This window comes from Mustela nivalis (assembly GCF_964662115.1).
Source record: "Mustela nivalis genome assembly, chromosome: 2".
Lineage (NCBI taxonomy): Eukaryota > Metazoa > Chordata > Mammalia > Carnivora > Mustelidae > Mustela > Mustela nivalis.
In genome coordinates, this window is record NC_139021.1 from 10,539,401 (window position 1) to 10,566,807 (window position 27,407).

General features: G+C 43.5%; 1 protein-coding gene across 4 annotated transcripts in view; it reads left to right on the plus strand.

Annotated features, from left to right (window-relative positions):
• The window catches only part of ADCY8 (adenylate cyclase 8), a 217,735-nt gene that overhangs the window by 170,479 nt on the left and 19,849 nt on the right, over positions 1 to 27,407 (plus strand). For all 4 annotated transcript variants that reach the window (XM_082719720.1, XM_082719721.1, XM_082719722.1 and 1 more), the window contains 3 exons: positions 9,277 to 9,449; positions 17,391 to 17,469; positions 26,030 to 26,188. In XM_082719720.1, coding sequence (XP_082575846.1) covers positions 9,277 to 9,449; positions 17,391 to 17,469; positions 26,030 to 26,188 — 411 coding nt within the window. The remainder of the gene's footprint in view (positions 1 to 9,276; positions 9,450 to 17,390; positions 17,470 to 26,029; positions 26,189 to 27,407) is intronic.

Here is a 27,407-nt window from a genome sequence, read left to right on the forward strand (position 1 = left end):
CTTCTTAATTCAGTGGTCAAGACTTGGAACTGCAATTCAAACCCTATCTGGCTTGTTCTTGATCTTGTGCTTCTGCACCAGGCTCAGTCCTCCATTCCTAGGGAGGAACTAAGCTTTTCTTAAGGAAGTCCAGGGCAAGATGGAACTATCTATTGTTGGGAGACCTCCTCCCACCAAGGACTGAGAGAGCACAGACTTTGTGGACTCTGTGGGACACCAGCTCCCTGAGAATGTCTCAGGTTGGAGGGCATGAAGAGTGTCCCAAGAGGCAGTGAGCTGGCCACCTATCAACTATGGAGAGCTAGGTAAAGCTGGGTTTCAATCCGGGCTGAGCCCCTTTACCTGCTAGCAATGGAATCTTGAATCAGCTCTTCTTCTCCCTGAACCTGAGCTTCCTCATCTGTAAAGTAGAAAAAATTATATCTTCTTCACATGGCTTTTGTGGAGTTAGGGAATATCATATTGTCATGGTGCATACCTAGATGAGTTTGCTTATGTGTAGCTCCAGCGTATCATCTGACATGAAGTTGGTGTTCGTGAGCTATTCATCTGGACTTCCACATCACTCTAGAACAGTACATACACTTGACCCCAAATCTAAACTCCCAAACTCAGGACCACAGTGTTCATGGGTTTGCCAGTCCTAAGAAAGTGGCTTTTTGATCACATAACATCATCTCTGTGCCTCAGTTTCCTTATCTATAAAACAAGAAGGAAAGTAGTACTTTCCTCAAGGGTAGTTATGAGGATTGAATGCATTAATCCATGTAAAGTGTCCAGAGTAGCATCTAGCACAAAGTATCTTCTCAATAAATGTCAGCCATGATGTATTTATGATTTCCTATAAGAAGGTTTTGAGCCTGCACCACTGATACACATTTATCTCTAAGTTACATTCCTCTATCACTGTGCTAATGTATTGTGTACATTGTGGAACATATTCAAAACATAGAAATGTTTAAAAATGAGATAAATTAAATAAGAGTTTCAATACTTTCCTCCCACAACTGAAGGATCATCTTGCTCAGGGGTGAGCAAACTGTGGCCTCCAGCCAAATTCTACCTGCCACCTGTTTTGTAAGTAAAGTTTTATTGGAGCTTAGCCACAGCCACTTAGTACCAATTGTCTATAGCTACTTTTGGGGGGTGAAGATTTATTTTTTTAATTAGAGAGAGAGGAAGAGAGCACACATGAACATGGAGAGGGGCAGAAGGAGAGGGAAAAAGAGTCCTCAACTAGATTCCACACTGAGCATGGGGCATAATGGGAGCTCGATCCCAGGACCCCAAGATCATGACCTGAGCCGAAATCAAGAATTGGCCACTCAACTGACTGAACCCCCCCAGGTGCCCCATCTGTGGCTACTTTGATAGTACAGTTGGCAGAGTTGAGTAGCTGCGAGAGGTAATTTGGGGCCCACTGAGCCAAAATATTTACTAGCTGACCCTTTACAGAGTTTGCCAACTTTTGGCAATCCCCCCAGATGCAGGAATCCCACTGGCCACATTGATGGGAATCGGAACTCTTTCCATCACCATCTACCACCAACAGCCTGATTTGAAGGATCAGTTGCCATCTTGATATACGTGCCTCCCTACCTAGAGATTTGTCCACCGAACGAGAAGGAATTAGTTATTAAGACCTTGTAAAAGACTTAATTCACACACAATGCCTCCCAGCACTCACACATGTGTGACCCCAAATCTCTTCCTCTCTCTGAGCTTTGGCTTTCTCATCTGTGTACCTGACCTTTCTACCTCACCCCATGAGAAACAGGACTCAGTCCGAAAGCCTGTGACATAATCATATCATATAAACATGGATGATTTGGTGTAAGCATAAGAGGCTGTTTTAAGGGGGCACCTGGGTGGCTCAGTGGGTTAAGCCGCTGCCTTCGACTCAGGTCAGGATCTCAGAGTCCTGGGATCGAGTCCCACATCGGGCTCTCAGCTCAGCAGGGAGCCTGCTTCCCTCTCCCTCTCTCTCTGCCTGCCTCTCTAACTACTTGTGATCTCTGTCAAATAAATAAATAAAACCTTTAAAAAAATACCTTCTTTAAAAAAAAAGAGGCTATTTTAATATATGGTATCGAGTATAATTTAGTCTTGGACTGGAGCTTGCCTATTACTCAAAATGGACGAAAATACAGTAAATGACAGTGAAGAATGCCGCATTCCAACTTTGATGTAAGAAATCATCTCGGGGGACGGGGGGAGAGACATGGGTTTGCAAAAATGAACGCAGATCACAGGCACAAACCCAGAGTGTCATTATCTCAAATACTTGAAGGGGTTCTCAGCAGGCTCAGTAGGAAGACCTTCATTTTAGAGCTGAGCCCCTTTATTATGCGAGTCCCTATAGATGCGCTGGCACGTTTGAATAAGTAGTCAACTGTATTTGCAGGAGCAGTTAGAGCTTGCTAATGTTTTGAAGTGTCCCTGAAAGCTGATCTCCCATAGGGGTGTCATTATCTGTGTCTTTGCTCATTAAATATTAGCTTTTGTGATGAAGAAGAAAGGTGGGAGAAAGGTGGGCGGTATGGAAAGAGGAAGACAAGGTGGAGAAAAAGCAAGAAGGAGGCAGAAAGAAGAAGGAAAACAATTAAAAGAAAAGAGGATATGTGATCAAGGAAATAGGCATATTTTTTAAACTCCAAAAGTGACGATAAAAACTAGTGCCTTCAGTTCTCTAGTGAATTCCTTGGGTGGGAGTCTGAACCCCGAGTGGTTTTGGAGGAAACTTTATTGAGGGTGGTCAGAAATCCCCAGCTGCTACTCAGGATAAAATTAGGTTTTCCCATGTTCCCGCAGCAATAGCCCCACCAAAACATTCAAATGAAGAAGGAGTATCAGTTGGCTTTGCAGGAAATTCAGAATTTTTTCCAGTTGAACAGAGGGCTGTTATAGGAGCTCATTTTGTTTCTGCACAGAACCAATTAGCTGTTATGGTTAAATATATAAAGAATATTGATTTGTTTTTTTCCAAATGATCATCAGTTTTTGGAATTGCCTTTGCCCACAAAGAGCCCAAAAGCCATACAGGCAAAGGATGATCCAAAAACCAACACACTCCACCATGCTGAAGCTTAGGTTTCAGGTCTTCAAGGACATTAACAGAATGTGAGAAACAGAACAGGTGTGGGTGATAGAGGCTGCGTGGTGACCTCGAGTGAGCAAGGAGGACTCTTCTGCCATTTACTTGCTTTGTAGCCTTGAACAAGTCACTAAACTTCTCTGAGCCTTGGTTTTTTCAGCTGTATAATGGGACTATTTGTTGTTATTGTTGTTTTGTTTTGTTGATTGGAGCCTAACGTGGGGCTTGAATTTATGACCTTGAGATCAAGATCTAAATTGAGATTAAGAGTCAGTTGCTTAACTGAGCCACCCACTCACTCTTATAATGGGATTATTAATAATACCTATCTCATAAGATTGTTGAGATGACAAAGAGAGATGACATCAATAAAACATTCATTAAATGTTAGTTTCTTTCTTGAAGCCTTTGGTAACTAGGGCAAAATAGCACTTGCCCAAGTGGAGATCTGAATTTAAGGAAGATAGGGACTTTACAAATTTCTTAAATGCACAAGATCCTCTGCTCCAAACATGAGATTATCTACATAATCATGTGTCCAGACTAAAACTTGGACAGGCCATATTTTCATAGCCTGTTTCCCTTTCATAATCTTGCTCTTCTGGCCTTACCAGTTGTTTCCAAGATGGTGACCACCTTGCATTGCATCATTCAAAGAAAGCCAGATCCTTCAAGACCCTGTACTTATTGCCCATGCTGAGGGAGTGGTTTTGGAGGGCACACATTAATTCCCACAGTGTCACCATGTCCCTCTCTGCTGGTCATTCTTAGCTGACAGCATATACTTCTTAGATACATGTTTCACAATATCAAATTGCCATCCTCTGGAAAAACATTTAATTTCTGAAAGTCACTGAAATGCATGATCTGGCTGGACATCACTGTTCAGGAATCAATCACAGACTGCATCTTTGATGTTTTTCAAAAATGGACTCTGATGATGATTTACAAAGATCTGAGCTCAGTCATCAAAGAAGCACAGCCAAGACAAGGACATAATCTTGCAAGTGACTGTGTTGAATTGTCTAATAAGCACCACCAAGATAAGCATGATCCTACTTTTAAAAATATTGTGTTGTAATGCCTTTCCATAAGATATAGATACTGTGTAGGGTTTTTTTTTTTTTTTCCCACTATGTTTTGCTTCACAGATTTCCTGGCATAGCCATTATTTGTACAAATCATTAATACAGGTATGTCTTTCCAGGAAGGATTATGAGGTTAGAGTATCAACTGTGAATGTAGTTGCTTTTAGGAAATATCTAGAATAATTTATCACCCCTCAACCCAAGTCAGATATAAACATCACATCTACTTGTGGACTTTAAATGCAGTTTCGACAGATCTAAGCTAACAACTATAATAACCAAGATAACATTCACCATTCTTCCCCTAGTATGGGGGGATAAAAAGGCCAGTCATCAAAACAAGGATGTAGAAGAAGAGAAGGCACAGTCAGATTGTAACAGAGCATCCAGCCTAAACAAAATGCCCCATCTCCCCTGCCTCATGCAGTCCAGTAAAGAGCAAGGAACGTCAGGTTATTCATCCCACCTGTACCCGTGGTGACCCCTGGGTCCTGACACTGTCACTTCTGGACCGTGTGGAAAGGGGAGGCTCAGGATGAAGCAGAGAATCCTCTGTCTTTGGTCCATATGCACTTCACTGTGCTGATGGAACCAAGAGTTATCGTCGAAAACCGGGTTCTGTGTGAATCAGAAAGTTTGGATTCTTTCCCTGAAGGACCATGACTTATGAAAATTGTCAGTTATCTTTCCTTTTTCTTCTGTGAGTTTATAATGCCATGGGATTTGGCAGCAACCAAAGGGGGGCTGACACCCCAGCATGCATGACCTGTGTGGGGCTGAGTTCAAGTCCTTCTTCATGTTACCATGGTGTGATATTCTTCTGCTTCCTCCTCTTCCAGGAGAAGAGTGTGCTCCTATTGCCAAGGCCATTTATGATACTTTGTGACAGTGTCCTGACCTTAGAACAGTGCCTTCCAGCCTGGCACGGTTCTTAGTCCCCAGTAGGTCCTCATTCAACAGTTGTAGAATTTGGGCAAAATACTTATTTCATGCAAACATAATCCTCAACTTTTGATCCTCTGAACCCTTTGTTATGGCATGGGAGTCCAACTTTTTGTCAGTACAGACTTAGAAGATTTTTCTTTATTTGTCATTTCCCAAGTCAGTGTATTATCTGAAAATCTTGATTATTCAGAAACAGAAATGTGTTCTATATGCTTCCCTCTTCTGTAAAATGACTATAAACATAGTACCTGTCCTTGGATCATTTTAAGAGTAAAGTAAGTGGAAGCATATGAAGCCATTCATAAAGGACCTTACGCAGAATTCGTGCCCAGCAAATGTTTGGTTATGAGTACTACTTCCACCTCCCACCAACTTACCCCCCATGCACAGGTATCGCCACTCCCATTGATACCCTCACGCTACCGGGTGTTCATCTAGTGTGAGGACCTGGGCTGTCTCCCACCTCCACGTTCTCAGTGTCTGTCCCTCTTCTCCTACCCACATGTCAGCCTCACTACTGAAATGCCTCTCACCTCTTTTTTCCTAACTTGGGCACCAAGGCGCTGGCACTCAGTGGGGCAGTCAATCTTTTACTTTCCTGGTCAAAACTGCCATATCATGATTAGATCTCTTATTCTCTTAAAATGTCTGTGTTCTTTATTAAAAATTGCTAGAAACTGACCAGTCCCTACCATTTCTCATACATATCCTGGTGGGACGATGTTTCATCATTTAAAACCTAGGAAGAAGTAGAGAACCCCTTGATGATACAGGAGGCAGACTTCTCGGGAACAGAGGGACTCCCTGCAGAACAGTACGTTGATCCCTGCCTCATTTGGTATTTGGTGTTATGATGAGATTAAAGGACTTTACAGATGGAAATTATCCACACCAAAGCCATGTCCTATGTGTCCATATTTTGCATTGTTATGATTATAGTGTATATAAAATTTTATATCCCGCTTTTTGGCATTAAGTTATCTTGAAAACATTTTCAATACATTGCCTTTGAAATGCTCCTCTGAAAATCTTTGTCTATGGAGATTTTTACTTTGGGGGGGCTACCTATTTTTTCACACTTTTCTCCTCATTGTCCTCTCATACCCTCAACAATCCCTAATGAATGTTCTTATTTCTCTTTTCCCACAGCCCCTCAAACATGAGAGACTCTACATATTAGTCTCTGTATCTTCTGTCTTTACTTTTCATGTTCTTCTTGGACAGTCTCCACACTGTGGAGTCAGCTGAACCATGTCAAACATGTCTCCAGACCCATCTCTCTTTTGAGCCTCAGCCTCACACTGGTGGTGGCCCTCAGTTGTCCTTTCTGAATCATCCTCCATCCCTGAAGCCTGAGAGCCCTAAAGCTGAATGCATTCCTTTTCCCCATCCTCATTCTGTGGTTGGTTTTTTCTCTTAGTTAATGGATTAATCCCTGCTGGAATGCTTACCACCAGTCCTGACTCCTCCCTCCCCCATCTTCATGTAAAGTTACACATGTTTCTTGCCCCATCTATTGGGTTGGTCCCCAAACTTGTCGTTAAACCTTCAGCTTTTCTCCATGACTTACAACCCCTCCTGTACTTATTTACCCCACAGTTTATTCTTAGACCACTGACCTGTTGAATGCATTACAAACCTGAACCCCACCTGTGGCTCCTTGCAAAATAAAGTGCAGACTTCTCAGCAGCACATACAAGTTTTTGCAACGTGGCTTTGCCTCCTACCTCTGCCCTGCCACACCTGTGAAATCCTAATGCCCAGGACCCATTCAGGGGAGCACTCTAGAAGCTGTGGGGCATCTGAGTTCCTTGGCTAACTTAAAAGAACACAGAGACTATTGGTTGTTTGAAAGAAATTTAGTCATTGTGTTGGGCCCAGCATCCTCCCAAGTTGTAGGAAACATGCAATTTATGGGTCCAGATGCAGCTGAAAGAGAGGTTTTTCAAAGTTATAATACTTCAGTTGCTTCCTGTTCCTCTCCATTCCCTGGTCTCACTCCCATTGTTCATTCAAGCTAGAAAAGGGACAGAGAAAATTCTCCTGGTGTTATCTACCCAGGGTCCTTATGCTGCTGATTTCCTGTGGTTTACAGCATCACCATAAGGTTCATATTGCTGGCAGAGAACGTCCAACACATTGGTGTTGGTCTCTACATATTGGCTTTACATCTTAGACCACCAGGTGTGGTCCAGGCCATCTCTCACCTTGGAATTCCCATTGCCTAGCAACATGCTTTGATTGCAACAGCCACACAGCAAGTCCTTATCACACTTCTTAAACTTAACAGTTGTGACTTCATTAACTTTTGCTCAAGGGCATAATCATTTTGACAGCTTTAATTTAATACACAATTTGTAATTTGCATTGACAAAACCATGCACAACCCTTTATTATGATGCAGGTAACAATGAAACAAGATGCTTCAGGTCTACCCAACTCTCCTCTATCTGTTAAAATGATGGCTTCAGGGCATCAAGATGAGTTACCTGAAAATCTTGCCAAGGGAAGATCTTAAAGGAGAGTTGAAGAAAGCTCATCATCCATTTCAGACATGGACACAATTGGATTTACTAAGAAAGAAAGACAAAAGTGAAGGGTGTACCATACGCAGGGGTCTTTAGGGATAGGGACATAGCCTTATTCATTTCCAAGTCTACTACATGCACAATAACGTCTTGTTCATGCTCAGTGAGGTCTCATCAAGGTGCTATCCACATTTGTTGATATTGCTGTTGAAAATGTACATTAATGAGTCAGTTTGACTTAGGAACTCAATAAACGTGTCTTCGATAGTCACTTGGAGATGTCTAGAAGTTCTTATGGTGTCCTCTGCCCATCCAGAAACTCTTTCTGTAATAAAAGAAAGGAGACCTCCAATTGCCACAAAAAGTCATGCATAAAAGGGCTGGAGTGGATGTTAGGGATTATCAAGCTCAATGTGCCCACTGCAGTCACACGTACATGGACAGATTGCTTCCAAGGGTCCTAGGTGCCATTTTCCAGGTGTGAGAATTGGAACAATTCACACGATCTCTGTGAGCCTCAGTCTCTTCACCGGTAAAGTAGGAATTATGATTCCCATCTTGGCCAGTTATTTTGAAAATTACAAGAGGACCACATGGGCCTTAATAATGTGACTTTTATTCTTTTTTCCCACTGGAGAGTCAGAATCCAAACCAAACATGCCATTCAGAATGCTACAGTGGGCAGGATAGGAGGCCAGGCACCATCCTACAAAGGGCTGAACTATGGCTGGGCAGACTGAGCTGCAAGGCCTGTACCAGGATTCCAGCTTGAATGGCACCAGTCTGGCCTTTTGAACAGCTACTTCTTATACAAGGAGATAGATCTTATTCTGGATGTGGGTGGCGCTACGGAGGAACAAGCCAGCTTCCAGGGCATCTGGAAATGAACACTAAGGCTTCTCAAAGGAGAAGATGCTCTTCAGAGAATGGAGGCTTAGTCACATGGATGACTCTGAACCACGAAATGCAGAGCTCAGGGGTCCAGGAGAGTTGGGAAACAGCCATGGGAGGCGCAGGTAGATAGGGAGGCTGGAGCATATGTTGGGTTTAGAAAGTGAAGGGAAATCTGATCTGTGCTGGCCTTGGGAGCTTCCCACTTGAGTTTGAGGGACTCGTGAGCCATGACAGTCCTTCAAGCTGAAGCAAGGCATGATGAGGTCTGTGTTTTAGAAATTCTGGAGAGAGAAAGACAGTGTGTATTCAGGGGTTGGGGGCTGCAAGCAGACAGAGCTGCCAGAAACTGTTCGGGAACCAGAACAGAAAATGCTTGGGAGAGGAGAGCTGCCTGGGTGTGAGCTCCCTGAAGGAAGTGGAGGCTACAGACTTGGGGTGGCCTTGTTGTGGAGCGTGGGGAAGAGAAAGGCAGCAAAGAAGAGACCAAAGGTTCTTTGGCTTAGGACTGGCATAAATGGTCCCCAAAGCCCAGGGAACAGAGACTCAGGAGGTGGTAAGGAAGCGATGAGTTCTATTGGAGGCCTGTTGGACTTGAGGGCAGCCTGAGGTCTTCAAATGGAGGTGCTCAGCTGCTACCTGCGTCAGGAGACCTGGCATCCATGCTGAGGGGACTGGCCCTCCTACATTCCTGTTGGATTCTGACCACCTCCTCTCTCTCTGTTTCCAGTACTTCGTCTTCACTGGGGTGCTTGCCATGGTGACCTGTGCAGTTTTCCTCCGCCTGAACTCTGTCCTGAAGCTGGCTGTGCTGCTGATTATGATCGCCATCTACGCTCTGCTGACCGAGACCATCTATGCGGGCCTCTTTCTGCGCTACGACAACCTGAACCACAGTGGAGAGTAAGTCCTCACCATCACATGCTCGAAAAGGGCTCAACTCCCAGTTGGAAATGGAGCCTTGGGGAAGATGATTGAGGTGGCATCACCAAAACTTGGGGACCATTGGATATTGACTTCTGTTTCTCAACTCAGGAGCTCTCTGGTTTACAAGTTTAGGCAAAATCCCTTGTTTTCAGTTGAAAGTTTGGACTGAGTAGTAACGAAAGAGTAGCTCCAGTCTCCTTCCTTCAAACTTAATAATTTATGATTCCTTCCAATTTAACAGCTCTGAGATGCATGAGGTCTGATTATAATTTGGCTGTGATAATATTAATAGTAGCATTGAACACTTACTACGGTCCTTGCCCTGGATTATTTGTGAAATACAGAAAAGTACAAAAAATAATGTCTCACCCTAGATTTCTTGCAGCAGAGCTGAAACAAGGTGGAAGAGCCAGCACAACTCCAGGGCAGTGAAAGAGAGGGAGAAGAGGTCTGGAGACAAGCATAAGCTGACATGTTATTTTGTGGCCTCATCGGTCAGGAGAAGATTGGAAAGGGCCACTCAGGGATACCTGGGTGGCTCAGTTAGTGAGCGTCTGCCTTAAGCTCAGGCCATAATCCTGGGGTCCTGGGATAGAGTTCCACATGGGGCTCCTGCTCAGCAGGGAACCTGCTTCTTCTTCTGCCTCTGCCTGCAATTCCCCCTGCTTGTGCTTTTTCACTATCTCAAATAAATAAATAAAATCTTTAAAAAAAAAAAAAAAAGAAAGAAAGAAAGAAAGAAGAAAGGAACCACTCGGTTGAAATGTCTCTGGATGGGCAGTGAAGTGAGGAAAGCTGGCTCAGACACAGAAAGGGAGAGAGATTTCTCTCCTGGATCCATCCTTTTCCTGTCTCTCATGAGTCACAGCTCCGTCTCCAGATGACCTTCCTGGTGACAGCCCGTGGTCCCTCACACAGCCCCATGGGAAGCCAGACCCCACCCCTGCACCATGGAGCTTCACCCGAGCCAGCAGTGGCCTAGGCAGTGGCCTCAGGTGTAGGAAGCTTAGAGCTAACTGAGACCATAGTAAGGAGCCCACCAAATGAGAAAAAAAATAGGAGGCAAAGATTGTCCAAAAAGCCCCAGAAAATGTGCTGGATACTAATTATATCAACATCTATGAACCAACCCCTGGAAACAACGTTAATCATGAGTCATGTTTACTTCTTCATTTTTTAAAGATTTATTCATTTATTTTAAAGAGAGAAAGCACACAAGAGTGGGAGGGGAAGAGGGAGAGAAAGAATCTCTAGCAGATTCTGTGCTGAGCATTGAGTCCAATGCGGGGCTCTATGCCATCACCCTGGGATCACAACCTGAGCCAAAATCAAGAGTCATAGGTTTAACTGAGTATGGTACCCAGGTGCTCTTACTTCTGCATTTTAAGAGGATCAAGTATTTCAGATATTTTGCTATGATATTCAGATGGTCTCTCGTCCCCAGCATTATTCCCTCCTCCTAAGAGCCAACTTCTAAGGCACTTACTGTGTACCCTTCCCATCTATGTATTTTATATACATTAAGTGATGTCTGTATTATAAATTACTTATAAAATTGTTTCGGCGTCATGCAGTATTGCATTTCTTTGATGATTCTAGTTTGATGGCCACAGATGTAATTCTGCAGACTGCCCTCACAATCGACAGCGGTAAAATGTTCCAATTCCATAATATGAACCTACCAAAATATATTTATCATTTGACCTATGAATAGACCGTCAGGCTCTTAGTAGTTTTCCTTACTTAAAAAATGCTTCAGTGACCATTATCAAAAATGTCTCCCGGAACTTAGATCTAAAAGCACACTTGCTGGATTGGGAGGTGTTTCTATGTCCCACTTTGTACAGTTTTGCCAAACTGCTCTCCACTCTCGACACACCCCTCTCAAAGCCGTCAGAGCCATCTGGTCACCTCATTGTCTCTCTCACGATTTCCCTCTCACAAGCAATGGTCCTGTTGCTCCTTGTTCCCACCCCACCCTTGTTAGACTTTCAAAATTCTTATCAAACTCATGGGTGTGAATCTCATTTTTCCCATTAGTACTTCCTTGGTCTGAGCAAGTTTGTGCATTTTTGTTTATTAACTATTTGTATTTCCTTTTAAGTGAACTGTCAGGTCATCTCCCTTGACTGGTCTTCTTTTAGGCTCCTTGCCTTTTTCTTACTGGATTTGTGAGGCTTCTTTATAAATTCCAGATGCAAATTTCTTTTTTACGCGTCAGACACTTTATGTACATGACCCTGTTTGATCCTCACAGCAACCATCCGAAGAACATGGGCTCAGAAAGGTTAAACAGTTTTCATGGTGCCCATGGCTAGTAACGAACAGATCTGGAGTCAAACTTGCTTATCCTGGCTTCAAAGTCCGCCTTTGTCAATACTGCGCACACTTCTTCTAAGTCAAGCTGAAGAATCTCTCATCATATGCCCAGGGTTCAAAAAGTCAAAACAGTTTCAAATTAGGTAAAATTGTTAGTAGCAATAGGTGTGGCCATGGCCAAACAGAGGGCAAAGAGATGTAGGAACAAAATAAGCCACATTTGCGGTAAGAAGAAAATTAAACTAACTAGCCAGGGCGTTGGCTTCAAATCCAGAGTCTGTTGCATTAGGAAGTCACTTCCCATTTCTGGACCTCAGTTTGCCTGTCAGTGAAATGGAATAATTGTCCTCTATCCCGGGGCCATGTGAGGCTCTGATGTGCCTGGTACACAGCAGGAGATCCGTAGCGCGGCATTCCTAGCCCCTCCCCCCTTCTTAGGAGAGAGGTTTATTAGTTCTGAATTCTGTTTCGAGGCCTTGGGGAAGAGCTTGTAGTGAAATTGTAAGCAGGGTTGTGTACGTGAATCCAATCCCAAGCTCACTGGTGCAAGGTCAGAGTATTTTTCTCAGCATCTTCCTGATTCAAGGTCAGTTATTGGCGAGTCTTGTATTGACTCACACTTTGCTATCCGTGGAACTAAACTAATAAGGATCAGAAGAGCTCTTTCAACCTTCTCGTTCACTGAGTTACAGATCAGCAGATCAGCGGCCACTGCGCGTCCCATTGGCAGCCAGAGCCTGCTCATGCTGTCGGGGGTTAGCCAACACTTCAGGAGCTCACCTTGGGCACTTCAGTGACACTCTGCTGGTTGTACCTGGGGGTTAGGTACACTTGTAATGCAGAGTGTGAAGAACCTTCCACTGGCAGCCTGGCTGCATCTCCAGCCAGATGGTCTCAAAGACTTCAGACCAGCATCTCCCAGTCCGCTCAGGAGGCCCTCCATGACAACTCGCCACCTCAGCAGATGACCCGGAGTCCAAAACAGGAGGGGCACCCTCTCCCCCCAGTATCTTATCAATCCCTGGAGACTGATCTATCTCAGTATGCCTTATAAGGAAGCGCTCTATCACAACAGGTGTGAGTATAGGTTTAGGAGTTAAGGCACTTAGGTTCAAACCCCAGCACTGCCATCAGCCAGCTGTGTGATTCCCAAGGGAATTCATGAAAAGTGACAATCCCTCTGAGCACAGCTTTTCTTATCTGTAAAGTGACAGTAGCAACCTGTCCTATGTTGTAGGAGTATCCAAGAGATCAAATGTGATCATGGAAACTTAGCATAAGGCTTGGAACAGAACAAGCACTTGAATGATACTAACAGTTATTATCCCACATGCATCCTCCATGCCGTAATGCTGCTGTCCTAGAAAGATCCTCGTTCTCATCTCTGGGCTGCTGTCGCCTAACTGATCTTCCAGCCTCCCCTCTTGATGTATCCTGCTCAAAACCATCAGAGACATCTGGTCAACTCATTATCCTTCTTAAAACCCAGAAGGGGTTCCAAGGCACTTGGGTTACTGGGTCGGTCGAGCTTCCAACTCTTGATTTTGGCTCAGAGCATGATCTCAGGATTGTGAGATCAAGCCCTGCATCATTCTCTGAACTCAGCTAGAAGTCTGCTTGGGATTCTGTCTCTCCTCTGCCTCTCCCTCCCACCCACACCCACACTCATTCTCTCTTTTTCTCTAAAAATAAACAAATCTTTTAAAAAAATCCCTTATGGGGCTCTTTATCACCTCTAAGATGCTAAAATTCAATCTGCTTCCCAAGGACTCCGCATGTCTCCCAGTCTGGTCCCCATGACTCCTCCAGTCTTTACTCCTGCAGCTCCAAAGACCATCACCTATACATAGTGTTATTACAGACATGGCATACGACCAACACTTAGCAAATGTAGTCATTAGCGTGGGGACAGAATAAAGCATCATTCAAACTGGCTGGCTCATTTTGAGATTCAAAAGGGGAAATGGGAGTAATCGCTAAACTAAGAATGTGGCATCAGAAGCACAAATGGCCAGAGCTCTGAGCTTGGTGCTTAAGATGTGAAACTGCGTCCTGGCTCTGATAGGAATCAGCTGTGTGACCCACGGCAAGTAGCTTCTCCCTGATCCTTGATTTTAAATGTATAAAATAGAAGCCATGCAAGGGGTATTATGTTATCTATTATACCTATAGTATGGAAAAGAACGGACCCACCCAACTTTCCTTGTAAATGTTGAATTACATGGAATTATTTTCATAATATGTACTAAGTACAGAAGGAGGTTTCAAAAATAATATGAACCATACAGTCCTTAATGTATAAGCATATTTTTGCATGGAGAAAAGGGAAGGGACACTTAGTTGACACCAAAATATTTTTTTTAAGATTTATTTATTTATTTTAAAGAGAGAGAAAGAGGGAGAGAGAACAACCTAGGGGAGGGACACAGGGAGACAGAGAGAAGTCCCCAAGCAGACTCCCCCTGCAACCAGAATCTGCTGAGAGGCTGTATCGCAGGAACCTGAGATCATGACCTGAGCCAAAATCCAGAGTCGGACCCTCAACTGTGTCACCCAGGCACCCCTGGTTGGCTCCAAAATATTAATAATTGTTTTCTCTGGGTGGTAGGCATAAGGACAATTTTTATTTTCTTATTTGTGAATTTGTATTAGCTTCCAAATTTACCACGATTAACATAAATACTTCTGTAATGAGTAACACTCAAATTAAACATTAATTTTTATGAGACATCAGATAAGATGCTCTCTAAAGACTGTTACAGCATTGAGAATCAGCATTATTCTACATGTGCTTTTACTTAATTATGTGCCTTTCTATTAGCATAGGGAGATGGTTGTATTAATTCCATGATTTTATTACTATAAATAAATTAATTCAAAATGCCCCTGGTTTTACATCTGTGCCACCTAATATCAAGCAAAGTGTTAGAACTTCATTCACATTTTGGTCATTTGACTCTCTTGGAAGTTCTTCAAAGAATCACAGAAGCTACCAGGAAAAAAGAAATTCCTTCTAAACTCAAATCACAATTTTTGGATGTTCCTTGGCCTGGCTGACTTTCTATGCATACTTTGCAATCTTGACTCCAGCTATAATATTTCCAGGTGAAATAGAGTTTAAAGACTAGGAAACCATTCATAGTAATTTTCCCATACTTTTTTTTCTGATCTAGCCAGCTCTTTATCAGCCTCTGCTTTCCAGAGGTATGGGTGTTTTCCCTTGAAAGTGTGTTGCAAGTGACACATTGCTGGCCTTCCAAAAAAGTCTTCTACGTCACAAAGAAAAGGATGTCAAAAGTGCCTGGGAGAGCAGGCATCCCAGGAGGGCACACTCAGGAGGAGTTAAATGCAGGATGTCTCCCATTCCCATGAAGCTGTGTGAAGGAGGGCTTTATTTCAAGCATCCCCACCAGGAGCAAGAGCAAGCACCAGCAGGTTTCAACCAGCTAGCTAAGTAAGATACATGCCCCATACCTACAAAGCTTATCCCATCTTTTCCTCCTGAAATCTACCACCCTCGAAGACTCAGCTCCTGTGTTTCCAGAATATCCATCTTGGGTTACTTTCTCTTCCCATGTATTCCCATGGCAACAAGGACGTATTTTTACAATGAAGTGTATTGTGTTACGAACTTATCTATCTGTTCGGTTCTCTCTTTTCCTGGACTGTTTTGAGGGCAAAAACAATGTGCCTTCTTCATTTTCTATACCCCAGCATGTGTCTGGTATGCAGTAGTGCTCAGTAATTATGTGCTTTTGCTGGGGCTATAGACGACAGACACAATAATGAGTATCATCTATTATTAGCGTCTTATCTCCAAGGAAAAGCAGATGGAACTAGGAATTCACAAATTGGAATCTTGTGCCAGCCCATAGACATCCTGGTCCCCTTGGGTTCCCGTATGCACAAGAGCTCCCCAAGAGAAAGCACATTTCTGTTCCTGAGTTCTTGTTCTATCTGCAGATCTGGACTGGGCCCACTCTGGATCAGCTGGGAGGGTCTTCAACATAAAGCTAGATGAGATGCTGGTCTTGGCAGCGGGGTTCAGGCCCCCATTTCCTGAGCCCAGTACTACTGTTCATCTCCAGTGAGGAGAGAAAAGGGAAGGCTCGAGACCACCTGGGTTTGGTCTTGTCAGCGTCCATTCTATCCCCCCCACCTACATGCTGCATTTCCTCTTTGATGGCACCTTGTGTCTATAAGCCTCATCAGAGTTAAGCCACTAATGAATATATGTGTGCTTTTGGTTGGGAGGCAATAAAACAGAGAGTGACATGATCTGGTTTTAGTGACACAGAATATTCCAGAAAGCATGTTGGAAATAGATGTTGGAAGGCAATGCAGGGGGCTACTGAAAGCTGTGGTGGCTGCCCTCAGGGGTTAGAGGTAGAGATGGAGAGAGTGGAGGGACAGGGGATATATTTGGGTGGAAGAGCAGACAGGATTGGGGTGGTGAGGGCTGACTCCTAGGTTTGTTTTGTATTTGGCTCAAGCATCAGGGTGAGTGGATGATGGGGGCCTCTCCCGAGATGGGAAGAACAGGAGTAATGGAAAGCAAGTCCCAATGTCCCCACAGATAATTTGTCTACAACATTTTATTCTGAGTTTTCTTCATTAGTCCCCAGAAGCCTGTCAAGAGGACTGTTGATTTCCACAGATTGCCAGTGTCCATAGTCAAAGTCAAAGTCCAATGTTGCTTCTTCCAAACCTTTTGGCTCCTGGTTTTGCTTGTCCTGAGAAAGGCTTCGTGCTGGGCTGAAATGAAAGAGAGAAAACATGCAGAACCGAACAAGGGTTTTTGGAACTTCTGAATTCCTTGGATGACTGAAAGTGATATCCGTGTTTAAATATAAGCTTACCCATCTTCGGCTGCCCTCCAGCTTGATCTCTGGGAGAGCCCAGGACAGGCCAGACCAGTGACCCTTCAGCATGTGCCCCAACAAGGACTGTGAATGGAGCATTTGGTGGGGGTTGAGGGGTGTCAGTCCAGGAGGAGATGACGCACAGGGAACAAAGGTTTTATTAAAATATATAAGAAATAAGATGGGGATTATAACAGTGCCTGACTCATAGAATTAATATAAGAATTTTAAACTTAGAAAGAATTAAAATAGTGTCCAAATCATTGAATCAATTTAAGAATCTAAGCGAAAGCAGCTAAAACAGACATAGCCACACTGTCAGCACCATGACCCTATCTCTGAAATAGAATAACATCTAAAGAAAAAGGAGGCATCCTGGTCTTCATGTGGATTTTTGTGATGAGAAAGTTTCAAAGCTCTTTGAAGTCTGGAAGTGTTCCACAAAGGGAAAACATTTTGATCAATGTGAGTGCATTGTTGAGATGTTAGACTCTAGATTCCTCCACCAGGTGTGACAAAAGTGACCTCATACCCTGGAGAATCAACTGATTTCTGAATTAGCCTATGTGGAAACCTTCAGGCAGCAGCCCCTATTGCCTAGTGGGTGCTCAAGAAATATTCCCTCTTTTCTGTTTATCCAGCTTCTTTCTGAACCTGCTAATGAGTCTCCTTGGGGTCCCTCGATGGTTGTAACCTTGCCTTTCTTCTTGTCATCTTTCCTTTCTTCTTCCAACAGAGATTTCCTGGGGACCAAGGAGGCATCACTGCTGCTGATGGCCATGTTCCTCCTTGCTGTGTTCTACCATGGACAGCAGGTAATCCAACACTTTGCTCAAACTCACCTCTGCTACTTGGCATTTCCCATTGCCCTGAAACCAATCTATGAGTCCTCTGCTCTTCCTTGCAGCGAATGACCCATCAGCTGCTTGCAGGAAGTGGTGATTCTTAATGAATCGGTTCCTAGTAAAGACCACCTTAAAAAAACTAAACTGGAGAAGATGATTTGGCAAGCCAGGATGTTTTAATGCCTTTCAGGTATATCTCTTTCAAAGAGATCATTGTTATGAAAAACAAACAAACAAACAAATAAAAACTTACCATTTCTGCCTGAGGCAGACCGGGATCTCTCCCATTTCCATTACTCCCAGCATGGAGTCGTTCCCAGGACAAGTTGTGTGCTGGGCTTGGGAATCTTGCAGGTGAGAGGATCATTGGAGCCAGGGTCCTAGTCTAGCCACTGACGCTCCGTTTGTGGCCTTAAGCAAGTTGCTTGTCTCCCTGAACTTAGAGGTCTTCCTCCAGTGTGAAATAGGATAGTAACACCTGGATACGTCCGTTTTGGAGAATTGTCTGAGATTATCATGTGCAGCATTTTGCACACTGCCTTATGGAAGTATAGAAAGTGTGTCATTCCTTACTTGTCCAAGCAGATAAAGGGCCTAAAGTGTATCAGTGCCACCTCCCTGTGAAGCATGACTCTGCCAGCATCTGGGGTGGGCACTGCGGCTGGCTCCGTCTAAAACCCCATCCCTGACCCCAAAGGTTCTAGTCTCCCAGAGGACCTGCTACGTAGCAATCAGGCTGTCCAACGACTTTTTGAGTCATTGGGGCAAGAATTTATTCTGCATAGGAGTGCGATACCAGACTTCGCCCCAGGAGGCTTACCTGCTGTGGTCAGTAGGACATCTCCATGCAGACTCAGACCATGACTGCTGTGGTGTTCATCAGCCGGGGAGATTTTCTCTCCCTGGTGGAACCAGCCCCTGCCAGCTTCTCTGCCCTGCCCTGGATCCCAGTACATCTTTCTTTGGTCTACATCCACTTCAAAAAAAGTTACCAGAAGAGGAGAAAAGCAAAATAGAAGACTCAGCTAGGGCAGAAATAGAAACATAGCGCTAAGAAATCACCATGGAAACAGGGAGGTAATCAACCCTGAGAAACCCTGAAACAGCCCCAATCCCTAAGAACCTAGAAATACATACAAAGTTATGTGTAATAAGGGGGATGCAACATGTAGCCAAGGGGGAGAAAGATAAGTATAAAGACTTGACCAGGGAGAAGTGTTAGTGTGTATCAAGTTCTAGCTCTGTGCCTCTGTTATCTGGTATCATCCTCCCAACAACCGGGATTGGTAATTCTTGGCAGTCTATTTTGCAGATGAAGAAAATTATGCTACTCATCTAGTCAGGGGGGAGAATCCATTCAAACCCAGATTATTCTCCAAAGCTCACCCTTTCCACTTCTCTAGACAGGAGAAAGAAACAAGTTCATGCACCAACACAATGGTCCCAGGCACTCAATCTTGCAGTGTGACTTTTATTTGGTTTTAAATTTGAGCTGAATTCATGGCAAAATAATAAGGCAAAGTCAAAAACTAGCCATTTCCAGAATCCCTATATTTAGGTATTTCTAGCTCTCTGTTAGAGCTGGGGTCATATCTTCCATGTCTTGATGGCTTCTGGTTAGAGAGGAAAACCCCTTAGTCTGACATGCAAACAGCCATCCCTAAGAAGGCTATGAAGATGAAATCAGACAAGGGGATCCTACAGAGAAACATACCCACCCTCCATCCCACAGGTTTGAAACTGATGAGTGAGCAACACCCCCACACACACATAAGATAACTGATAGCAAGTTCAGAGTGAGGGAGCTCATTTCACAATAGGAAGGATGTTCCTTTCTCCTCTATCAGCATAAGGAATTATTTTGTGCCCTGGCAATGTCCCTTCCCCAATACCCTTTTAACATTCTGATTTAATTTGTTCTGTGCTCCCTTTGTCCCGGGAAACAGACAACCTAACCATGTTAAGATTATTTGTAAAGTAAGGGTATATTTGTGCATAGGGAGGATCCAAGTGCTTAAGTGACATCTGATATGTCCCCTTCTTCTTTTTAACTTTCAAAAGGCTCTAAAATTACATAATCACATCCCATAATAGTAGCAGTCACAGGCTAATTGGCTGTGTAGTAGGCGAGACGTACTCACACCCCAACTCTGCCACTTAGTGGCTATGTGACCTTCAGCAATTTACTTAACTTTCTGAGTCTCAATTTTCTTGCCTATAAAACGGGTATGCTAGTAACCGCCTTACCTCATAGGGTCGTTATAAGAGTGGATAAGAATATAATTGTAATGTACTAATCCCAGTGTTTGCCCACAGAATAGGTCTTCAAAAATCATAAGCTATGAATGCTTTACTTTGAAAACAGGCCTCTGAGGTAAACAGGGAAAGTATTTTTATGCATCTGGCCCCAAGTCACCAAGGTCATAAAGCCAACAAGGAACACCAGGTAGAAACAGGAATCCAAAACTTACGGGTCTATTCTTTCCCCACCGTGTGCCCCTGCCTCTCTTTATGAGAGGGGTCTTTCTGCCTCACCTGTGTCACTTCTGTGTCAGGCTCCTATTTCTCTGAACCAAGTCTGTCTACTCCTGGGGTCTGCTACCTGCTTCCACCAGTTTCTCTTTTTGTGACTCAGGGGCCCTCAATTTTTTTAAAGGTTGGATAATGCCCGTAGATGCCTGGTACACAGCAGCAGCCTGGTGGGAGCGTGTGTAATGAGATAGCTCCAGAGGGATGGAGGAAGTTACGTAACTAAGCACTTGGGAAATTTCATGTTGGACACATGTGGGAGTGCTGTACCATCTCTTCCTCCTCCCCCAAGGCAGGTGGACGTTCTAAACATTGGAGAGAGAGAGGGAGTGGGGAGCATGGTGCAGGGAGAGGGGGAGAGAGAATTTCAAGCAGGCTCTACATTCAGCATGGAGCCTGACGTAGGGCTCCATCTCATGACCCTGAGATCATGACCTGAGGTGAAATCAAGAGTCAGATGCTTAACCAACTGAGCCACCCAGGTGCCCCTGGAACCAAATGGTCTTAAATTTGAGTCTCAGCCATGTCACTGGAAGGATGGGTGACATTGAGAAACTCAAGCCCCTAGAGCTGCCCCATCTTTACCAACAAAATGAAAAGGATAAAAGTTCTCTAGGAGGCATTGAAGAATGGCTGCATGAGGTCAAGTACGTATAATGCAGGGGTCAAGTCATAGCTTGGCATCAGAATGTCCTGAGTTCAGAGCCAGTCTCCGCTTGGGAGCCCTTGGGCAGTTGACTTTGCCTTAGTGTGACTCCATTTCTTCACCTGTGAAATGAGAATAACAAAATACCCACCTTGTTGAGTCATGTGACTGGATGAGCTTCAGCAGAGGAAGTGCTGAGAACAGGGCCTGGTCCAGGGCAAGAGCTGGGCCAGTGTTAACTCTCACCCTGTGCTGAGAGCCTGGCATGAAGCTTCTGAACAACATGTGTTGGTTCCCTGGGTACCCTTCTCATAGAGCCAGTTCCCTAATAGTCTGGTAAAAATCAAGAAAGAGATTACACTTCCAAATCCATTGCCAGTTCTTGAGCAAATGTGAAGATTTTCCCTTTCAAAGCTTCTGTGTGCCTTCTGTGCACTTTGCCTTGCTGTCCACGCCTGCTCTAACCACTGGGCTGAAATGCTCTTTCCTTAACACGTTCCTCTGTCTTTCGTTCTTCTGCCTTCACCTCTGAGCTGAGAGCAAATCATCTTTGTATGCCAAGCACCGTGCACATAGTAGGTGCACAGTACACTAGATCTTTTGTAAACTGGAAGGGCCTACTTTCCTCCCCCAGAGATTGAATAATAGACAATGCCTGCCTGCATGAGATTTGTTTTGGCAAGAGTCAGAGCTGTCCTCGAATTTAGAGTCTCCGTATGGACATGCCTTCAATGCAGTGACCAGCCATTGCCTGGCTGACACGCAAAGTGCATTCTTACCTTGTAACTGGAAAATCCTGGCTGAAATCGACTGCAGGACTCCAGATTTCCCTACCTGTGTTTCCGAGCTGAATTCAACCAAACGAAAGGTTCTCAATAGAAAATACATTGAAAATGATCTCCTGCTTCAACCAAGCATGCACTTTTAAGGGAGATAACAAGCATCTCATTTGGATAAGAAAATACTGTCCTGAAACTTGGCAAATTAAAATTCAATGCTCTTGAATCTGGAAGGAAAAAAGCAAATGCACAGCCTTGATCTGCTCTTATCCCCTGCTGCCTTAAGTTGCAGTAGTATCTTATAAATCTATAATTTAGACATTTCAGGATTTTTTTGCATGCATCATGTAATTTGGCCCATATAATAGATCCATATAATAATCTGTGCCTCTTGAACTAGACATCATGGAGACTATTATCCTTAATTTTTTTAGAAGGAGAACCAAAACACAAGAAGTGGAATGACTTTCCCAAGTTCACACAGCAAAATGGGCAAGACCGGCATTCTCTTCAGCAACCCGCTGCCTCTAATCATTTTTTGATCTTATGGAAAATCTCAAACATATATAAAAGTTTATGAAGTGCATAGTAGTCTCACAACTTCAACAATCATTAACTCTTGTGTCTTTTCTCACCTACCTCCCTATTCATTTTTCTCATCACTCCTTCCCAATTATTTTGAAGCAAATTCCAGATGTTCTGTCATTTCATCTGCAAATGCTTCAGTATGCATCCAATCAAGATAGAGAATTTTAACCTAATCACAATGCTATTAGACACTTTTAAAAAGAAAATGGTGTCTCTTTGACATTGTCAAGCCTCTAGGCACTGTTTCAATTTCTTAATTGGCTCATAATTATATTTTTAAGTTTGTTTATGTGATTTGGGTCACAAATACATAAATAAAATCCGTGTATTGCCATTGGTTGATATCTCTTAAGTCTGTTAATTTATAAGATTACTCTCCATCTTTTCTCTCTGGCAACATTTTGTGAAAGTCATCCGACTTCTATAATGCTTCCCAGTTTAGACTTTGTTGATTGCATCTCTCCGAGCTTTTAACAGATTCCTCTGCCCATTGTTTTTCCTGTATTGGTAGTTATGTTTAGAAACTTGGTGAGAAAAAAAAATACGTTGTTGGCTGGTTTTGTGAGTTACTTTTAACAGCCATGTAATATCTGCTTATCTTTTTTTTTTTCCTATTAGCAGCTAGCTATTGATAAGAATAGCCTCTATTCATTAATTTTATAGGTGGTAATAGCTTGATTCTATCCATAGTCCGCAAGTCATTAGCCAGAATACAGTTTGGAGAAGAGCTTACTCCTCCAGGTACAGCTCATAAGGCAAAGGCAGGATAAATGCTTAATTATTTCGCTGTAACTGCATTCCCTGTAAGTTTCCCAGTCAGTCTGTCCCTAAGCACCATCCAGAGATGATCAATGCAGTCGTGTGTCTTAAGTGTCATTGTGAACTGATGCATGCTACCAGAGTCCCTGTGTTTCAATCCATTGCAATCACTATCCTTATTAAAGCTTGATTTGTCACATCTTTGACACATGGGTGCCTGTTCATACAACCCCCATCATCTCTGGGGATGTTCTTACTTTCTGATGTGAAAAACAAAAAATGGTCCAGGATCGTATGTTTCCTGCCCTAAACTTCAGCCATTTCTGCAAAGAGTGTGAGGTCATTTTAGTAAGAATTGATGTTTTGAAACCACAATCTAGATGCTGGGAGTGTCTGCTACTACTAGATTTTCATTATTTCTAGGCTTTTTTTTTATCAGTGGGCCAAGGTAGGAAATATGTACATACCATGAGTTCATAGTGACACTTATTGACTTTTGGCTTAGATCCATCATTAGATATGCATGTCCTTTTTCCCTTCCCAGAAATACCAGGTCTCAGTGACACCAATCCAATTACCTATTTGCTTCATCCTGTAATTCACTTCCAGGAGTCTAAGAGTAATGATAGACACTACCACCAACAATACAATTGCTGGAAATGGTTTTGAGATTCTTTCTGAGTTCTTTTTATCCTCAGAATATTTCCTTCTACAAATGGGTCATCAAATTATTATGTTAAAGACATTTGGAATATTTCCCCTTGGTGTGGTTATATGTATAGATTCATCTGTTTGTCTTCTGTCTGTTTTCTTACCGAGTTTTTTTTTTTTTTAACATCTGTTTAGCTTTGTACTTAAGAAAAATGTTTCCACAATTCAACAGCCAAGTTTATAAAACAAAATTTAATTTTAAAACTTTAAATTCTATCCCTATTTCTCCACTCTTCTCCCTCCCTACCTCGTCTCTTCGGTAATGAGTTTTTATGTTTGACCTTTTATTCTTCTATTTTTCAATAAGTAAAGAAAATATATACATGTGGACAGAGAGAGAAGTCAATGCCCCCTTTTCTATTTTTTAATTATTTATTTAAATTCAATTTCATTAACATAGAGTGTGTGATTAGTTTCGGGGGTAGAATTTAGAGACACATCAGTTGTATATAACACCCAGTGCTCGTTACATCATTCTTCATGCCCATCCCCAGTTACCTCATCCCCTGACCCACCTCCCCACCAGCAACCCTCAGTTTATTTCCTATAGTCTAGCATCTCTTAAAGTTTGCCTCTCTATATATTTTCATCTTATTTTATTTTTCCTTCCCCTCCCATACTTCCATCTGACTTGTTTCTCAGAATCCACCTATGAATGAAATCATACGGTATTTTTCTTTCTCTGACTGACTTCTGTTACTTAGCATAATCCCCTCCAGTTCCATCCATGACATAGGCAATCCTTTTGTAGATCAAAGGTGGAATATTCTACATGCTTTTCTCTACCTTGGGGACTAGTTCATCAAAGTATAGAGAAATCATTTTCCTTTCTTTTTTTCTTCCTTGTAGTCATATACAATAGTTTCTTCAGCCAACAAAATGAACACCTGGGTTGTTTCCAGCTTTTGCTATTACAAATTCTGCTGAAGGGGTAATCTTGTGCCTCTGTCTTTCCATATTTTTACCACCCCCTGAGACTTTCATGTAAGACAAAGGAAAGAAACTAGCTGAATGTTTTAAACCCTTGAATTCAAGGCATCGCATCATATGTTTGGCCGCACAACATATTGTCCATTTCAATAGTTAAAAAGACTTGGAAATAGGGACACCTGAGTGGTTCAGTCAGTTAAAAATCTGCCTTAGGTTGAGGTCATGATCTCAGAGTCCTGAGATTAAGCCCCGCATCAGGCTCCTTGCTCAGCAGGGAGCCTGCTTCTCTCTCTGCCCTCCCCCCACCTGCTTGTGCGCTCGCTCTCTCTCTCTCTCTCTCTGTCTCTGACAAATAAATGAATAAAATCCTTTTTTTAATATTTTATTTATTTATTTCACAGATAGATCACAAGTCAGACAGAGATCACAAGTAGGCAGAGAGGCAGGCAGAGAGAGAGGAGGAAGCAGGCTCCCTGCTGAGCAGAGAGCCCGATGAGGGGCTCGATCCTAGGACCCTGGGATTATAATCTGAGCTGAAGGCAGAGGCTCTAACCCACTGAGCCACCCAGGCAGCCCTAAATGAATAAATTCTAAAAAAAAAAAAAAAGAGTTGGAAATAATGGTATCCCCAAACTGTGGTAAATATGCTTTAAGAGATTCTTTAAAAGCAAGCTGTCTGCTCTCCAGTGCAGGGAAACTAAGACGTGGGGAAGCTAACAATGTATGTTGAGGACCTACTGTGGGCCACGTGCCCTCTCTATAACCCCCTAAATAATTCTCCTTCCAGTCCCACATGCTCATGGGTGTTCGTCCCAGTTGTAGAGATAAAGAATCTGTGATAAAGTCACGAGTCCAGTTTACAACGTTTGAATGTGGGACCAGGACCCTAAGCCACATTTGTCTCTCAACTTAGAATCCATGATGCTCTCATTCACTTCTTTTTCTTGCCTCGTGATGAAGAGCTCAGACTCAGGAGTTCGTTCCAGCCCTGACTTCCCCACTCACGATTTTGGTCAAGTCACTCAACCCTGCTCGCTTTGATTCTCTCATCTATAAGATAAGGGTTGATAATGATACCTCCCCATCCAGGCTGTTGTGTGATGAAGGGAATGAATGGATGTTTATTGGTTTGAATAGACAATAAATGTTGCTGGTATGTAGCAACCACCATCTATGTGTTGGCCGGCCTCATTATCAGAATTTACTTGTGGAGTCCACACATACTGATGGAGCACCTCCCATGTGCCTGCCATGGTGCTCCATGGTAAGGAGATCATTGAGCAGATGAAGGGACTCCTGAACTCACAGCACCTATAATCTAGTAGATGACAGAGTCATCCCCAGAGAGTCACACAATCACAAAATCATAGGTGTCTTAATGGTAGGAAGGGAAGGTCCACAGCCCTGTGGAGTCGAATCACCCTCCAATCTCTTGGCATTGGGCAAAATGCCCCCAGCATGTTCAGCTGAGGCTCTGTTTTGTTTGTGAAGGGTTCCACAGAAGCATTCTCCCCCTCTCACCCTGTGTGCCTGAGCCTGTACCCCGGGAGCTCACCCATTCCTTCTCTTTCTCTCCCACACACAACAGCTAGAGTACACAGCCCGCCTTGACTTCCTTTGGCGAGTACAGGCCAAAGAGGAGATCAATGAGATGAAGGAGCTAAGGGAACACAATGAGAACATGCTCCGGAACATTCTACCCAGCCACGTGGCCCGCCACTTCCTGGAGAAAGACAGAGACAATGAGGTGAGCCCAGGCTTGTCCAGCTGGGAGGAACAGTGGTGGTGGGAGGGGTGCAGTTGGACACACTGGTCCTGAGCTCTGGGAGAATCCCCCTGCCCTTGCATGAGCCCTGGAGAATGGAGACCATGCTACCCAAGAGTGCCAGGCCACCCAGACTGCCTAGCACCATGAAGTCTATGCAGGACTTCTCCAGCCTCGGGTACCTCATCTGTAAGATGGACTTCATGCGAGCTCCATCATGAGAATGGATTGAAATTTGAGTTTTACACGCATTTATTCATGCCTTTCTGTGTTTCCATGGAGTCAGCTCTCCAGCGTCTTCTCACTCTGTGGGTAAGATGTTACCATTGACGTTATCTGCTGATCGGCTGAAGACATTTGGGTTTGTGAACCTTGCCTGAGGGTAGAACTAGGAGAAGTCCCCTCCCCCCAGGGTCCATTTCCCACCCAAGCCACCACAGCAAGATCAGTGGAAGAGAAGTAAAGGCAATGAATAAGCTGCTGCTTGAATGATCTTGATGCACTAGGACCCTGGAGGTGTCCTGGATGCACATCCAAGCACAGCCCACCCTCCTCGACAGATGGAGGTTCTCTGGAATCAGCTTCAGGCCTGCTTTTCTCAAGGCTCCCTAAGATCAGGGCTTTGTTGCAAAAACTTCTTGACGAATCAAAGAAATCAAAGAGACTATTGCTGTGCACTCACCATGACCACCAAAAGGAGCAGGTGAAACCCTGGAGGCCTCAGAGGAAAAGCCAGAAGAGAAATGAAAAGAAAGCTGCTTTTCAATTAGAACACCCAAACAATGCGATACGTGGGACCAGGGGGAAGAGCAGGAGTATACTGGCTTTATCCTGAAAGGAAGGAAACCACCCAGAGATACTGAGGTCACCAGCTGTGATCTAGGCCGAACCTCCACTGAGCAAAATAAATGACAGGTTCAGCCTTAATCATAGAAGACATGTTCAATCCAATGTCTTATCATGCTTACTTGGGGTTTTATTTTTTTATTAACACATAATGTGTGGTTTCAGGGGCACAGATCTGAGATTCATATTTCAGGTTTTAAATACTTAAATAGTTCACAGTTGACCAGGCTTAACCACAAAGTTTTGACATAGCCTAGAGAATGCTCACCCTGTAAATAACCATTACAGAACACCTGCTGCATGCCCGGTACTGAGATAGGCCATTGAAGTAAATATCTTTCGTTCTAGCTACAGT